Below are 16,962 nucleotides of genomic sequence, written 5' to 3'. Positions count from 1 at the left end.
ATTGTCCCTCTCTACTCTGCTCTTGTGAGGCCCCATCTGGAGTAATGTGTCCAGATCTGGAGCCCCCAGTACAAGAAAGACAGAGAGCTGTTGGAAAGGGACCAGCAGAGGGCCACAAAGATGATCACAGGGCTGGAGCATCTCCAATACGAAGACAGGCTGAGGGGGCTGGGCTTGTTCAGCCTGGAGAAGAAAAGGCTGCAGGGATGACCTCATTGCAGTCTTCCAGAACCTAAAGAGAGTCTATAAGCAGGAGGGGAGTCAACTCTTTGAAAGGGTAAATAACAGCAGGACAAGGGCAAATGGTTTTAAGTTGAGGGAGGGAAGATTTAGGTTGGATGTCAGGAGGAAATTCTTTACTATGAGAGTGGTGAAGTGCTGGAACAGCTGCCCAGAGAGGCTGCGGGTGCCCCATCCCTGGAGGTGTTCAAGACCAGATTGGATGGGCAGCCTGGTCTGGTATTAAATGGGGAGGTTGGTGGCCCTGCCTGTGGCAGGGGGTTTGGAGATTCGTGATTCTTGAGGTCCCTTCCAACCCTGACCATTCTGTGATTCTGTGGCTAGGAAAGGCATTACAACAGAGGCATGATGATGGAAGGACTGGCACAATAGAGAGGAAGCTCACCCATATCAGAAGATTCCAGGTTCACAGGAAAAAGCATCACCAAGGAGGGATCTCCAGAAAGAGATCCTTCCTCAGCTGCAGTCAGCCCTTACATGAAGTCTAAGAGATGCAGCCAGGCTCCAACCCTTCCGTCACACAGCTGAATTGCCTTCACCTGTGCTCCCAGGGCTGAGCAGGTCCTTTCCACAGGTGCTCAATCAGTGGTTCAGGCTGAGACTCAACAGATCCAAAAACAAGGACTGGCTGTAAGCAGGCCAAGAGCAAGACACAGCCAGATTCAGTTCTCTGTGTCCACCTGCACACTGGGTTGTAGCTGCTGCAGTCGTGTGCAGCGTTTCTGGTTGCTGGATGCTCAGAGTGACCAGACCTCATAAGAAGAAAACTGTCACTATTGTGACAATATTTTGCATGCAGACGAAGCTTGATATAAGTATGGCAGTGAAGGACTGACCTGTCCTCACTTTTTAGGAGTTTTGTTTGCTTGCTTAAATACAGTAAGCTGCTCTCAATTATGAGTATGTCCTTTGCAATAAACATACCTGTGACAAAGTGGTTTATTTTGACATCATCCTCCAGTGGCTAGGATAGCCAAGTCTTAGAAAAATACAGCACCTCCCCCAGAGCTGTGATGGCCGTGCTGCTGCTTGCTGATCCTCCCTCTTATCTGTGGTTTTCCTTTACAGAACACAGTTCTTAATTGTGGCCCAAGTCCCTGTTTGGGACCAAACAGGCCCAAGCCTGTTTGAGCCTTGAAGGGCATGTACAGTCGAGCCATGAGTATTTCTTTACTGGGAGAGCTGCCACATTTCAGTGGAAGGTTACCACTGCCCCTCTTCAGCTGAGAGAGCCCAGAGCTTTGTATTTAGGCCATGGAATTCCCTGGCCCACTGCCAGACCCTACAGGTCACTCAGGGAAAAGGAGGCCCCACATGTGCTGGAAGCTCTCCTCACCTGTGTCTGATCACACTTGTGCCTGCAGGCCCTGCTGGTGAATCAACAGAAGAGAACCATGTCTACGAGCCTGAAGGGAATGCTGGAGGTAAGTCACCAGGCTTCATTTTCTTGGTATTAGATCACATTTGGCTGGGATAGTTCAGCAAGGGTTCTGCTTTTCACTGGCCAGCGGGTTCTTCTCGAGAAGCGTGGATGGTCGTTGTTTCTTGGGTGCTCCGTGCTGTCAGCGCTGTGTTGCCTTCGTCCCTGTATCTCTGAGGTCTCCCAGCAAGAAAATTTCAAGGGGCTGAATGTTCTTCCATGAGGTCCGTGAGCACTGTTTCCCACAGCCTGGAGAAAGTATTTGGAAAGCTGTGGAATACCAGCCAGCAGGTCACCTGGCCGCTCTGCAGCTTTGCAACTTTCCCCCGTTATTAGCTGAGCCCCTTCCTTCACTGCAGCTCACTAAGGAAGAGAGAGATGAGCACATGCAATGGGAACATTTCTCCTCTGTCCTTGCTTACAGCTGTGTCTCCAGGCAGTGGCTTACCAAAGCCTAGGTTTAATCCAGTTCATGCAGTTGAGTTTAGAGCTGGGGTGAGCTCCAGGAGGGCGTTCCTCTGGGCAGTTCCACATGGGATTAGTTATGTATGACGGTGGTGCCCCTGCAGGCACCCAGGAACTGTTTTTGAGGTGTGGAAGGGAGAGAATAGTGTCGTGAAGGAATCCCTGGCTTTAATTGCATCCTGTGTCATTCTGCCTGGAAGGATGTTTAATGGGAGTTGCTCTGTCCTGCGTTTGTTTGCAGATGTGACTGGAGCAGGTGATCCAGGATCCGCTCTGAGCTCTGGGACTAAAACTCTGGTGGATGGCATGGGTAAGTCATGGCTTTGTAATTCCTGCGAGAGCTTTCATTGCCCATTTCAGTGCCATTTCATGGCACGATTCCCCCTAATGCTGTCCTCTTCAGTGATGCTGTAGTGTACGAGTGAAACTTTTCATGGGTCTTTGGTTGCAGAAGTGCTCCCGTGGATGTCTTTGCCTGGTCATTTGTTTCCTCCCGTGCTGAAGCCCAGCTGGAATCCCAGCGGCGAGTAGTTTGTCTTTACTGACTCCGCTGACTCACTGCTAGTCTCCAAAACTTCATGCACGTGATATTTGACTTCATGCATTCTGTACAGGTCTGGAAAGAGGAAAGGATGAACCCAAATGAGGAAGAAACTCCCAGGCTCATCCCGTCTCCTAAAGGAACTGCTGAAGGAAATGGAGAAGGCAGCACATGGTAGGTATACTTCAGTGTGTTCACCGTGAAACATGGGAAGCTGAGGTCTGACTTTCATGTGTGGACAAGCTGTAGCCTGCACGGCAGGAAGGGATCGCTCAGAGCCATGCTGTGGCGGTGTTCCATGTAACGCCTTGCAGGCATGCAAGTATTTGACAGCCTGTACGACTTCATCACCAACTACTGGGAGATGCTGCTGAGGTACAACAGACTTGAGATAAGGCTGACAGAGCCGTGCCTCAGTCCAACACTCACAACAACACAGACTGGGTGCTGCGGAACAGCACCAGGGCGACAAGCCCAGCTCCAGTGCCATCTACTTCAGGGCAGGAGGGAAGATCCAGCACTGCCAAACATGGCAAGAGGGTCGCGTTTCATAAGGCACTTGACCAAGTGCACAATGTTCAAGCTCATTGCCCACAGTAAAAGTGTTTTTTTGTTCTGCACTAACAACAGAATCCGTATCTAATTGCCACAGTTAAACCTTCCTCTTATTTGTCGTCTTCAACCTGTATGAGGACCTTTGGACAAGATTTCAAAAAGGCATAGAGGGACTTTACCAGTATTCCATGGTGGTAGGCAGCACCACCTCGTCATCCTTAGGAAAATCTGGAGCTCCTCAGCTGTTTGAGGTTTCAGAGTCTGGCTGTTTCCTTTCTTGCTGTTTCCTCGGGCTCAGGATCCCGCAGCGATTCCTTAGTGCAAATGGGTTACTTGTGGCTGTGCCACTTGGGCTTTCTGTGGAGAAACTTGATAGCCATTAAGTCTGAGAAAGTTTAGTAAGTGTCATGGAATTAACTAGATCAGTTTATGCCCGTGAGAGGGGGCAGTAGGCCCTTGCCCTCCCCACCCCCCTGCCTGGGCCCACAAAATGGGAAGGAAGGGGGAAAAGGAGAAAAACAGCGGCAACAATCTATGGAGGTAAACTTATTTTACTAACTATGATATTGGAATGCAAAATAATACAATATAATACAATCTAATTGAAATTGAGACTAATAAATCAAATAAGATATGAGAGAAAGTTCCCGAGACAGAGTCAAACCTGAAAAAGCTTGGAACGGCTGGGAAAGCACCTCCAGCACCCACTGCCAGGCAGTAAGAGACCGCCCCCCCGGAAGGGTCAGATCCCATGACTTCCGTAATGTATAGGGATAGGTACGTAGAATTAGAGCATTAACACTTTAATTCCAGTACATGATGTTTTGATGTGGAATATTGAAAATCAAATAAGCAAAAACCAAAACCATGACATTCCACCCCTTATTCTACATCACTACATCATGCTTAATATATATATATATACATATACATATACAAACAAACAAAATGATTAAAAATGCATCACACGCACACGTCTATATACATATACATGGAATTACTGTCTGCACTCCCCCAGCATCAAATTTCCTTGTGGTACAGTTGAACATCCCCATTTTCCTGCATGACCCACCAAGTGGATCCAGGTCCCTGGGCAAAAACAGTACCGCGGAGAGGTTTGCCCTTTCCAGAAGCTGGAAGGACCCAAACTGCTTTTCCCAACATGCTCTTTACATATACAACAGGGACCTTATCTCCCTCTACAATATATAGGGAGCTGGATTGGGTAGGACCATCACAATTGATAGATCCTCTGGTATTGACCAACCAGGTGTCTCCTGCCAAATGCTTCTCCCAGTGCTTAAATGTTCCGCCACCCTTGCTTTCAGCATTGTTTTTAACAACCCATTGTATCGTTCGATTTTACCAGAGGCTGGTGCATGGTAGGGAATATGGTAAATCCACTCAATGCCATGATCTTTGGCCCAAGTATTTACAAGAGAATTTTTGAAATGAGTCCCATTATCTGACTCAATTCTTTCTGGGGTGCCATGTCGCCACAGGACTTGTTTCTCCACACCCAATATGGTGTTTCAGGTGGTAGCATGGGGTACTGCATATGTTTCAAGCCACCCAGTGGTCGCCTCCATCATGGTAAGCACATAACACTTACCATTGTGAAATCATGGCAAGGTGATAGAATCTACCTGCTATGCCTCCCCATATTTATACTTTTGCCATCGCCCTTCCTCCCAGAGTGGTTTCATCTTCTTGGCTTGTTTGATTATAGCACATGTTTCACAGTCATGAATAACCTGTGCAATAGCATCCACAATTAAGTCCACCCCTCGGTCTCTAGCCCACTCGTATGTTGCATCTCTCCCCTGATGGCCCGAGGTTTCATGAGCCCATCGAGCTAGAAATAATTCACCCTTGTTTTCTGCCAGTCCAGGTCTATCTGAGCCACCTCAATTTTGGCAGCTCGGTCCACCTGGTGGTTATTTTGCTGTTCTTCAGTAGCCCGACTCTTGGGCACATGAGCATCTACATGGCGTACCTTCACGACCATATTCTTTATTTCGGCAGCAATATCTGTGCACATTTCAGCAGCCCAAATAGGTTTACCCCTTCTTTGCCAGTTATTTTGCTCCCACTGCTGTAACCACCCCCACAAAGCATTTGCCACCATCCATGAGTCAGTGTAAAGATAAAGCATTGGCCACCTCTCCCATTCAGCCACATCCAAGGCCAGTTGGACAGCCTTTACCTCTGCAAATTGGCTTGATTCTCCTTTCCCTTCAGTGGCCTCTGCAACTTGTCGTGTGGGGCTCCACACAGCAGATTTCCATCTGCGATGCTTTCCCACAATACGACACGATCCATCAGTGAACAGGGCATACTTTCTTTCATTTTCTGGTAATTCGTTGTATGGTGGGGCCTCTTTAGCTCGTGATACTTCTTCTGCTGGTGACGTTCCAAACTTTTTACCTTCAGGCCAGTCCATGATGACCTCTAGGATTGCTGGACGGCTGAGGTTCCCCATCCGCGCTCTTTGCGTAATCAACGCAATCCACTTACTCCAAGTGGCATCAGTTGCATGATGGGTGGGGGGAGCCTTTCCTTTAAACATCCAGTTCAGCACTGGTAGTCGAGGTGCCAGAAGGAGCTGTGTTTCAGTACCGACCACTTCAGAAGCAGCCCGAACCCCCTCATACGCGGCTAAGATCTCCTTTTCAGTTGGAGTGTAGCCCTCTTCCGACCCCTTGTAGGCCCGACTCCAGAATCCCAGGGGTCGGCCTCGGGTCTCTCCTGAGGCTCTTTGCCACAAACTCCAAGTGGGACCTTTCTCTCCAGCAGCAGTGTAGAGGATGTTCTTTATATCCTGCCCTGTCCGTACTGGCCCTAAGGCCACGGCACGGGCTATCTCTTGTTTAATCTGTTCGAAAGCCTGCTGCTGCTCAGGGCCCCAAGTAAACTCATTCTTCATTTGCGTTACATGATAAAGGGGGCTTACAATGAAGCTGTAGTTTGGAACATGCATTCTCCAAAAGCCCACTACACCCAAAAAAGATTGTGTCTCTTTCTTGCTAGTGGGTGGAGACATAGCGGTGATTTTGTTGATCGCATCTGTCGGGATGTGACGATGGCCATCTTGCCACTTTATTCCTAGGAACTGCATCTCCTGAGCAGGTCCTTTCACTTTGCTCCGCTTAACAGCAAAACCAGCACGCAGAAGAATCTGGATTATTCACTCTCCTTTTGTGAAGACTACTTCTGCTGTATCGCCCCACACAACGATATCATCAGTGTACTGCAAGTGCTCAGGGGCACTGCCCTGTTCTAATGCACTTTGGATCAACCCGTGGCAAATGGTTGGGCTGTGTTTCCACCCCTGGGGCAAACAGTTCCAAGTATACTGAACACCCCTCCAGGTGAAAGCGAACTGTGGCCGACATTCTTTGGCCAAAGGAATGGAGAAAAAGGCATTAGCAATGTCAATGGTGGCATACCATTTGGCTGCTTTTGATTCCAGTTCATACTGGAGTTCTAACACGTGCAGCACAGCAGCACTCATTGGGGGTGTGACTTCATTCAGGCCACGATAGTCCACCGTCAGCCTCCATTCTCCACTGGCTTTACGCACTGGCCATATGGGACTATTAAAAGGCGAGTGAGTTTTGCTGATCACTCCCTGACTCTCTAGTTGACGAATCAACTTATGAATGGGGAGCAAGGAATCCCTGTTGGTGTGGTACTGCCGTCTGTGCACCGTTTTTGTAGCAATTGGTACCTGTTGCTCTTTTACTTGTAGCAACCCCACAACAGACGGATCTTCTGACAGGCCAGGCAAAACAGACAGCTGCTTAATGTTGATTGTGTCTACAGCAGCTATTCCAAAGGCCCATCGATACCCCTTAGGATCCTTGAAATGCCCCCTTCTGAGGTAATCAATACCAAGTATACATGGAGCCCCTGGACCAGTCACAATAGGGTGCTTTTGCCAGTTCCTACCAGTGAGGCTTATCTCGACCTCCAACACAGTCAATTCTTGAGAGCCCCCAGTCACTCCAGAAATATGGATTGATTCTGTCCCTTCACAAGTCGAGGGCATCAGAGTGCACTGTGCACCGGTATCCACCAATGCCTTATATTTCAGTGGTTCTGATGTGCCAGGCCATCGGATCCACACAGTCCAATAAACTCTATTATCCCTTCCCCCCCACTGACTGAGGGCAGGGCCCCTCTATTCATTACCTGTGGTAACCGGAGCAACTGCACTGGCGGTTGATCTGCTTTGTAATTCTCTCACCCGTGCTTGCAGTACAGGAGTAGCTTAGTCATGCCACTTCCTCATGTCTTCTCCATGGTCACGTAAGTAACGCCACAAGGCAAGTCGCGATGTAGGATTCCTTCCTCGAGCTGGAGAGCGTTTGCCTCTAACAGCTGAGATTTTTGATGGTGCACCTGAGAAGGAGGGTTCATCATCTTTAATTAGTTGTATTCACATTAGTTTGATCAGCTCCTTCATTAGACTCTTTTGATTATCCTGATCTTCATCAAGCGTTTCTGATACTTCTACAGGTTTGTCACGATTCATCAGTGAAGACACCTGCTCTTGCATTTCATTCAGTTGCTCCGTCATTTGTGAGAGGGCGGAAATGGAGGCGTGAGTTGGGGGTAGCTGTTCATAGCTTTGGAGTGTAAGAATCAATTCTTCAACGAAGTTGGGAGGATTGGCTGACACACCCGAAGGCTGTGCTGCCATTCAGCGAGACCTGGACAGGCTGGAGAGCTGGGCAGTAAGAAACCAGATGAGGTTTAACAAAAGCAAGTGTAGAGTCTTGCACCTAGGGAGGAATAATCGCATGCACCGGTACAGGTTGGGGGATGAGCTGCTGGAGAGGAGCTCTGCAGAGAGGGACCTGGGTGTCCTGGTGGACAACAGGTTGGCCATGAGCCAGCAGTGTGCACTTGTGGCCAAAAAGGTCAATGGCATTCTGGGGTGCATTAAAAAGAGTGTGGCCAGCAGGTCGAGGGAGGCGATCCTCCCCCTCTACTCTGCCCTGGTAAGGCCTCATCTGGAGTACTGTGTCCAGTTCTGGGCTCCTCAGTACAAAAAAGACAGGGATCTCCTGGAAAGAGTCCAGCAGAGAGCCACAAAGATGGTGAAGGGCCTGGAGCATCTCCTCTATGAAGAAAGGCTAAGTGATCTGGGTCTGTTTAGCCTTGAGAAGAGAAGACTGAGAGGGGACCTGATCCAGGTCTATAAATATCTGAGGTGTGGGGGGCAAAGTGGCGAGGCCAGACTGTTTTCAGCAGTGTGCGGAGACAGGACAAGGGGAAATGGCCAGAAGCTGGAGCATAGGAAGTTCCGCACCAATGTGCGCAAGAACTTCTTTAGGTGAGGTGACGGAGCACTGGAACAGGCTGCCCAGGGAGGTGGTGGAGTCTCCTTCTCTGGAGATATTCAAGACCCGCCTGGACGCCTACCTGTGTGACCTGGTGTAGGGATCCTGCTTTGGCAGGGGGGTTGGACTTGATGATCTCTGGAGGTCCCTTCCAACCCCTACGATTCTGTGATTCTGTGATTCTGTGAATTCAAAAACTAAGGGTCTTCTCTGTTGATCCTGGTATCTGTCAAACGTTGCCATTAGTGTAGTGGTGTATCTGTCTGGTGCTGTTGTGAGTTTCTGCCATATTTCAGGCATCGTCCTCACTTTCTCAGGGTCGTGGTCTTGGCGTGGGTCGTTAAAAACACAGTTAGGGTCATACAACATTTCCACCACGGCTGTTTCCCTCAAATACTGGATACCCTTTTCAACTGTATCCCACCTTTTCGTCACAGGCTTCAAGCCGTCTTTGAAGGGGTACCTTTCCTTCACGGCTACTAATACTCGTTCCCAGATGGAGGCAGCCCCTTCCAGACATCGACTAATTCCTCTGTCAATAGCTGGATCTCTGGCAATAGCTCCTAGTTGGCGAGTTTCATTACCATCTAAAGACAAGCTACTGGCCCCACTGTCCCAACAGCGAACTAACCAGGAAACGAGAGTTTCATTTGGACGCTGTGTAAATTCCTTTCTTGAGCCTTGGATTTCAGTCATCTTCAGAGGCCGACAAGTAGTAATAGAGACTTCCTCTTCATCACTCTCCTCTGCATGTCTCTTAGTTTTTCCTTTTGCTTTTCTTGATGTTGGTGGTTCCGAGGAGGGCCCCTCACCTGGATCTTCCTCCACCTCCTCCTCCTCTTCTTCTTTTTTCCGTTCTAGACGCGAGGACTCTCGTTTCCATTTCTTGCCCTCCACAGGGGCAACTGATATTGTTACTGGTGTCTCCTGTATTTGATCAGATTTGACTTGGAGATTCTCCCCTTTGGCTTGAACCTCAGCTTGGAAACTCTCTCTCTCCAGAACAGTATTATATAGGGCACGGTAAGCACAAGCCAAACCCCAAATAAGTTGTACCTCCTTAGATTTATGTAAGCCGCACTGTCCCTGACTCAAATACTGGCTAAGTTTCTTGGGATCCCACAGGTGTTCAAGAGTGAAATCCCATGCTTCTAAGATTTTTCCTAAACCTCTCCATATTCCCTGCCAGTCAGCATTCTCTGGTTTTGGAGGAGACTCCTGCTTACTACTCCTGTATTGGAATACATTCAGGGAGAGTGATATGAACAGGGCTACGCCCACAAACATGAGAATTAACTCAGTATTGGGAAAACGTCTGATAAACCGAGAGGAAAGCCTGGAAACTGGTTTGAACATCGTGTGGTTTGTAAAATTAGCTATGCCATTTGGGATGTAGTTGCTTGTAAAATTAGCCATTCCATCTGGGATGCAAATGGCAAAATTCATATTATACCACATTGCATATAGGTACCAATATAGGTACCATACAGGCGTCTCCATCAGTGCCCTTATGTGGTTATATATGAACACAATTCCACAACAAGTAATTATGATATTGATGATTGGCCAGTAGGTTGTGAGTAACACCATAGCTTTTAATCCCTTACTCAGCGCTCCCACGAAAAAGAGTGGGTTCATCACTGGTTTCTGCTCAAAAGGGGTTAATGAATTGAAGCTAACAAGAGGAGGGGGGAAAGAAAAAAGGCGCTACCCAGACTAAGCAGTGCTAAGCAAGTTTACAAATATCCCAGAATACTGGCAGTACGCCTGGTCTTTCAAGGTCAAGTTTTCCAGCACAAAAAGCTGAACTACTGATAATGCTCCCTAACGAAGCTCTCTAAGAGCAGGGGGAGAGATTCATTCTATAAAGCAGCTATGCCCAGATTCTCCACCAAAATCTGTTAACTAGATCAATCTATGCCCATGACAGGGGGCAGTAGGCCCCTGCCCCCCACCCCCCGGCCCCACAAAATGGGAAGGAAGGAAGGGAGGAAAAAAAAAAAACAAAAAACAGAGGCAAGAATCTATGGAAGAAAACTTATTTTTACTATGATATCAGAATGCAAGGTAACACAATATTATACAATCTAATTGAAATTGAGACTAATAAATCAAATAAGATAGGAGACAGAGAGAGTTCCTGAGACTGAGTCAAACCTGAAAAGCTTGGAACAGCTAGGAAAGCACCTCCAGCACCCACTGCCAGGCAGTAGGAGACCGCCCCCCCCGGAAGGGTCAGATCCCGTGACTTCCATAATGTATAGGGACAGGTACGTAGAGTTAGAGCATTAACACTTTAATTCCAGTACATGATGTTTTGATGTGGAATACTGAAAACCAAAAAACCATGACATGGAAATAATATATATTACATAGAATATCAGTAACATGTGTAGTAGGTTAGGTGCAATTTCAATTAATACATTAAGGTGAAAGGGATGCTGAATTCAGTAGCTTTTTCAAAGTGTGCAGAAAAAACCCACAAACCTGCAGTGATATGTAGCCATTAACACACGCAGTTTGTTGTCATTGGGTTTTAAGCAAGGAAAGAATATAGCACCTTTTGTCTCAACCCAGGAATTGATGAGTTGTGTTTTCTCCCCCATCCTGTTGAGGAGGGGCAGTGACAGAGCAGCACAGGGGGCACCTGGGAGCCAGGCAAGGTGAGCACAGCACAGCTGGGCGCTGAGTTCCAGGGTGATTTTGGGGTCCCAGCCCTGCAGCATGAAGATCTGTGTGCCTTCCCCTCTGCAGGACAGCCCGGCCCCACCGCCCCACAGGCAGCCCCTGGCAGCTCAGTGCAGGCACTGTGTGGGGCAGCATGCGTGCAGTGCTACAGAGATGTGCCCTCAGCACAGCCCCGACACCGCACGTCCTCCTTCTCACAGCACCTACTTCCTCCCCTTTATTTCATCTTCCTCTCCATCACAGTGCACCCAGGCTCACCTAATAGCACTTATTCCCCAGTTTGGCAAAATTCCATTGCTTGTTTGCTTACCATAATCAGCAACTTTCTATCTTAGTGCACTATAACTGCAAACAGTTTATACCGAACTCAAGAACAAGTCCTTGCACTCAGCAGAGGCAAAAAAAAAGGTGGCTGTTCACATACCAAGTGAAGCTAAAATGGGAAGTTTTAGGATGAGCACACACTGACTCCTTTTGCTAATGTAATATATTGGTCCTTTGGCGAATACATTGATCCAGTTTGCTAATTGAGCCTATATCAGCTCCATGGTGCCTGCTGGCATCTCATTTGCCTGCAAATACAGAGATGGAACACAGAGGCTGTGGGAGAGTCAGCACTGACCCAGAGTTCATACAGGCTACAGAAGAAAGAGAGCAGGGTGATACCTCACTAGAAGTGGTAGGAAGCCAATCGCTTGTATAGGAACATGATAGCCACTAATGATAATTGCACACACACACACATATATGAACAGCAAGGAAAAATGTATCTATTAATATAAAGAAAAAAATATAAACAGTAAAAAACACGATACAAGCCTGTAACAGAGCAGACTGTGAGTCATTTATTGAGACAGATGAGAAGTTTATCCCTGCTGAAATGTGATGACGACATCATTTTCCTCACTGCATCCTTGATCTCCTGGTTCCTCATGCTGTAGATGAGGGGGTTCAGTGTTGGAGGCACCACTGAGTACAGAAATGACAACACCAGGTCCAGGGATGGGAAGGAAAGAGAGGGGGGCCTCAGATTGGTAGATATACCAGTGCTGAGAAACAGGGAGACCACAGCCAGGTGAGGGAGGCACATGGAGAAGGCTTTGTGCCGTCCCTGCTCAGAGGGCATCCTCAGCACAGCCCTGAAGATCTGCACATAGGACAACACAATGAAAACAAAGCACCCAGATGCTAAAGAGGCACTGACCACAAGAAGGCAAATTTCTCTGAGGTAGAAGTCTGAGCATGAGAGCTTCAGAATCTGGGGGATTTCACAGAAGAACTGATCCACAGCATTGCCTTGGCAGAGAGGCAATGAAAAGGTATTGGCAGTGTGCAGCAGGGAATTAAGGAAACCAGTGCCCCAGGCAGCTGCTGCCATGCTGGCACAAGCTCTGCTGTCCATCAAGGTCCCATAGTGCAGGGGCTTGCAGATGGCAACATAGTGGTCATAGGACATGATGGTGAGAATGGAATACTCTGCTGAAAACAAAAAGAAAAAGAAAAAGAGCTGTGCAGCACATCCTGCATAGGAGATGGTCCTGGTGTCCCAGAGGGCATTGGCCATGGCTTTGGGCAGAGTGGTGGGGATGCAGCCCAGGTCGAGGAGGGCGAGGTTGAGGAGGAAGAAGTACATGGGGGTGTGCAGGCGGTGGTGGCAGGCTACGGCTGTGCTGATGAGGCCGTTGCCCAGGAGGGCAGCCAGGTAGATGCCCAGCAAGAGCCAGAAGTGCAGGAGCTGCAGCTGCCGCGTGTCTGCCAATGCCAGCAGGAGGAACTCAGTGATGTTGGACATCTTTACTTCTGCGTGTGGAGTCCTATGCAGGAGTGGTAAGGCAATGCTAGGCCTGCCTTTAGAGGAATCAGTTTTGCTCTAAGTCAGTGGGCAAATGAAGGTTTCCACCAATCTTCCCTTTTGCATTTGAAGAGGGATGTTTTCTGCTGTTGAATGAGTCAGATTCTGTCCACTGTCTCTGTGGGGATATTCACTGCTGATCAAAATGAGAGATAAAATTGGTACATTGTCCATCTGCCTGTGTACGAGAAGACAGAGGGATTAATCTCTTCGTACTTTTCCCTCCTTCAGTGATTTGTCCCTAATATCAGAACCAGAGATCTCATGCTCCCATGCTGGGCATAGGAACCCATGGCTCATGACTACAGAATTGATTCAATCCTCTGCAAATGGCCTTATTTTCTAGAGAACAGCCTGGTTTCGCACCAATTCCAAATATTCTAATTTAGTATTTTTCCTGGTACCAAATGTGTAATGAAATTTAAACAGCTTTTTTCTGTAAGCACACAGATGAAAATAAACTTCTCACCTTGCTCTTCAGAAGACAAGAGGTAACCTAATCAACTACTTATGTGCCTCTTTGGGATTTAGATTACCCCATTAAATTTAGGAAATGGAAAAATTCTTCAGGGTTTTCTTTGTTCTCAGTATAAACACAAGTCACTGCTCAGAGGCAGACTGTCCGGGCTGTGCAGAGAGCCATTGTCCAACTCCTCTCTCCTTCAGCTCCGATTTGGGGAAAAGGAGGAAAGGGACATGGTGAGGCTTCTGATTCCTGGGGCTGGAGAAAGGGCACAAAGGAGCTGTACACACCTTGGAGCTTGTGGCAGTTTTTCAGGGCACATCCACAGCGGTAGCCTCGAGCTGATGTCTCCTGGGGGGTGGGAGCTCACTCCTGAAACTGAAACAACTGCACTGCAAAGAGCTAGAAATGCGCAAAGGAGACAGAAGCTGTTGCAAAAGTGCCAGAGAGAGAAGAGGAGCATTGCACATAAATGGAGAAATGGGGGAAAAAAAATACTGTGATTCTCCTGCTGAGGAAACAAGGAGTGAAGAGACAGCCAGCACTCCAGAAGGCCTTTTCCTTAGATAGCAAAGTCACAAGTTGTAACTCTCAGCCTCTTGGATCTCTCAGCAAAAGAAGTCCATGTCTGGAGAGATGCAACTCTGCTCTACAGATCTGTGGCTGCAGAGGAGCAGCTCATGGCCTGGCCCCAGGGCTGAGAAGGCAGAGCTGTGCTAGGTGGGAGGGGGGCACAGGTGGTTTGCTCATAGGAAGACATCTGCACTGGAGGGGCAGATGGAGGGCAGCCCAAACCCACCATGCAGAGCCTTTCTGTGACACGTTCCCTGTCTGTCTCTGTCCCTGTATCTGCACCCTGGAGCTGTTCCTTGCTGTAGCTATTTCTTATCAGCTACAGACCCCATCCCAGCCTCTGTGCACTCAATGTCCCCTGCAGACCCCTCCTGGCAGCAGGGCACTGTTCATGAGCATCTCCCTGTCTGCAGCAGGCTACACAAATCCTGATGTGGCCAGCAAAAGGGATTCTGTTGCTGCATGCAGGCAGAGGAGTGGGCATGGGGAATTTATGAGAGTCCAGGCAGGTTTGATTATCTTCCAGTGGAATGATTCAGAATTCTCAGTGTTGAATCCTAAGACCTCCTTCCATCCCTTTATGAGGAATCTAAAAGCACAGACTGAACTGAAACATAAGCTCTACTTTTCCTGTACTGACAGAAAGTCATCTTGAAGTTCCTTCTTTGCTGTGGAGCCATGAATCCCCTGCCCCAGGCAGCAGGTGACAGCAGAAGGCCCCTGCCCTGCCATGCCCTGCTGGAGGGCTCCTTCCCCCCACACGTCTCCCCGCAGCGCCCTGGGCAGCTCCCCGGGCAGGCTGAGTGCTGAGTGCTGAGTGCTGAGTGCTGAGTGCTGAGTGCTGAGTGCTGAGCCTGGCAGGCAGCAGAGTCCCTGCCCTGGCACACAGCCCCTGGGGCACAGCAGGGACCTGCTCTGCCGGACAGCCCTGGGCACCCGGCTGCAGCCCCGGCTGCACAGCCTGCAGCCGTCCTGGGACACGCAGCCCTCAGTGCTGTGCTCTGATGCTGCAGCACAGAAGCCTTCAGCTGGAGCAGGTCCTGCTCTGCAAAAAAGAAGCATGGAGTGCCTCCTGACTGATACGCTGGTCTAACAAGACCAAGAGCGATTGGATGGTCTTGTGTACTTTGCCCTGCCAATGTCGACTTACTGTGTTAAGGTCTGCAAGCACTGATCCTTCCGTGAACTCAGCCTTCTCCCTTCTACACAGCGTGTTGCATTTCTCTCCCTTCTATCTCCTCATTGTCACCTACAGGCCATGTCTTCGGAGTCCTGCACTGTGCAGAGGAGCTGCTCCTGTACCAGCAGCTGTATGAGCTCCCTGTATCCCAGAAGCCCAGCCCAGCTCAGCAGCAGAGGCACAGATCAAGGGATCCCTTTCTCCATCCCTTTGTGCTCCGTGCAGATGTCCCTAGGGCTTCATAGGATGATACGTGGAAAAATACTCAAGGAGTCCTTGATGTTCCTTTCCTCTATGTGTGAGAGCACTTTGCTTCCCAGCAGTGTCATTGCTCCTGTCAGAGAGAGAGTTAAGTAGAAAAGCCACCCTCCCTCACCCGAGAAGTGACAGGCAGGGATCACAGGTGCCCAAGCAGAAGAAAATTACTCAGATGAGTTGATTGAGGTACCTCGTTCTGGATCTGGAGATATTCTTTTGGTGGGAAATCTCTCTAAGTGAAGTGAAAGATACCTATGTGGAGTCAATTGAACCTCTTCTCTACTCATTTTGTGCAAAACAGCACCCAGAAATACAGAGCTGAGAAAGTGGATTCATGTGCCATAGGGAGAACTAAGTCTCTCTCTCTTCAGCCCAAGCTGTACTCCCCAGCTGCCCTAAGAGCAAAATGGTCTCTGTCTCATGTACACCCTTCATTGCCTAGCCATGTTCAGGGTGGCTGAGTATAACACACATGCCCAAATACTCTTCTATATTGCTCCTCTGTCTAAAAGCCAAATATGGCCTGCACTCTGCTGCCAGACGGGTGGAGAAAAATGCGCTGCCATTGTCATTGTGACATATCCCTTGTCTGCCTTTGACTCCAGTTCATATTGGAGTTCTAGCATGCCTGGCGCAGCAGTGCTTAGCAGTGGCGTGACTTCATTCCGGCCATGATAGTCCTCTCATCCTCTATTCCCCATTAGACTATTGGGCCAAATAGGACATTAGTGAGTCTAGACGACCAAATGGGTGAGTGAATCTTGCTGATTACTCCTTGATTCTGCAGGTGGTGAATCAGATGATGAATGAGAAACAGGGAGTCCCTGCTGATGCAATATTGATGTCAACATGCCATTTCAGCAGCGATCGGCACCTGCTGCCTTTCTGCTCTTAGCAATCCTGCAACAGAAGGGTCCTCTGAGAGACCAGCTGAGCTATACAGCTGTTTAATGTCCTCCGTCTCCAAGGCAGCTGTACTGAAAGCCCACCAGTACCCTTTTTGGGTCCTTGAAGTGCTCTCTCCCAAAGCAATCTGTAGCAGGGATGCACAGAGCCTCTGGGCCAGTCACAATGGTAATCACAAACGTTCCTTTGCCACTCATTTAGTTAGGCTCCTTTTGGTCTCTAGCAGAGTTCACTCTTGGATTCCCCTGTCACTCCTGACATACAAGTCGGTTTTGTCCCTTTATAACTGGATGGCATTAGAGTTGTGCAGCAGTGTCAGCTAGAGCCTCCTATTTCTTTAGTCCTGATGTGCCAGGCCATTGAATCCATGCAGTCCAATAAACCCAATTGCCCCTTTCCTCTACCTAGCTGCAGGCAGGGCCCCTCGAGTTCTGATTTGTATATTCATAACTCATCTTTTGTGTGTAAAAACC

The 16,962-nt window shown here is 48.6% G+C and overlaps 3 protein-coding genes across 17 annotated transcripts in view; 1 reads left to right on the top strand and 2 right to left on the bottom strand.

The window, feature by feature from the left end:
• The window catches only part of LOC116243576 (uncharacterized), a 30,607-nt gene that overhangs the window by 12,403 nt on the left and 1,242 nt on the right, over window positions 1–16,962 (top strand). For 5 of the 15 annotated variants that reach the window (XM_090130478.1, XM_090130476.1, XM_090130475.1 and 2 more), the window contains 4 exons: window positions 1,605–1,664; window positions 2,367–2,435; window positions 2,577–2,648; window positions 2,740–8,850. In XM_090130478.1, the coding sequence (XP_089986604.1) occupies window positions 1,605–1,664; window positions 2,367–2,435; window positions 2,577–2,648; window positions 2,740–2,771 (233 nt within the window). In that variant the 3' untranslated portion in view covers window positions 2,772–8,850. Of the gene's footprint in view, window positions 1–1,604; window positions 1,665–2,366; window positions 2,436–2,576; window positions 2,649–2,739; window positions 8,851–15,400; window positions 16,959–16,962 lie in introns of those variants that run through there. The other 10 variants (XR_016461397.1, XR_016461396.1, XR_016461395.1 and 7 more) reach the window with 8 other exon arrangements.
• On the bottom strand, window positions 3,332–10,069 carry LOC149913207 (uncharacterized). Its single transcript, XM_090130319.1, has 3 exons — window positions 10,053–10,069; window positions 8,732–9,800; window positions 3,332–3,361 (listed from the first exon to the last, which is right to left on the bottom strand). Exons 1-3 carry the CDS (start codon window positions 10,067–10,069, stop codon window positions 3,332–3,334), a joined length of 1,116 nt encoding a protein of 371 aa, XP_089986445.1.
• Window positions 11,956–13,049, bottom strand: LOC149913206 (olfactory receptor 14J1-like). The gene has a single exon (XM_090130467.1). The coding sequence runs from the start codon at window positions 13,047–13,049 to the stop codon at window positions 12,099–12,101; it is 951 nt and encodes a 316-aa protein (XP_089986593.1). The 3' UTR covers window positions 11,956–12,098.

Source organism: Phasianus colchicus, chromosome 40 (genome assembly GCF_987193195.1).
Source record: "Phasianus colchicus chromosome 40, bPhaCol1.hap1.1, whole genome shotgun sequence".
NCBI lineage: Eukaryota > Metazoa > Chordata > Aves > Galliformes > Phasianidae > Phasianus > Phasianus colchicus.
The sequence above is the reverse complement of the archived record's forward strand: the minus strand, read 5'-3'. Positions and strand labels throughout refer to the sequence as shown.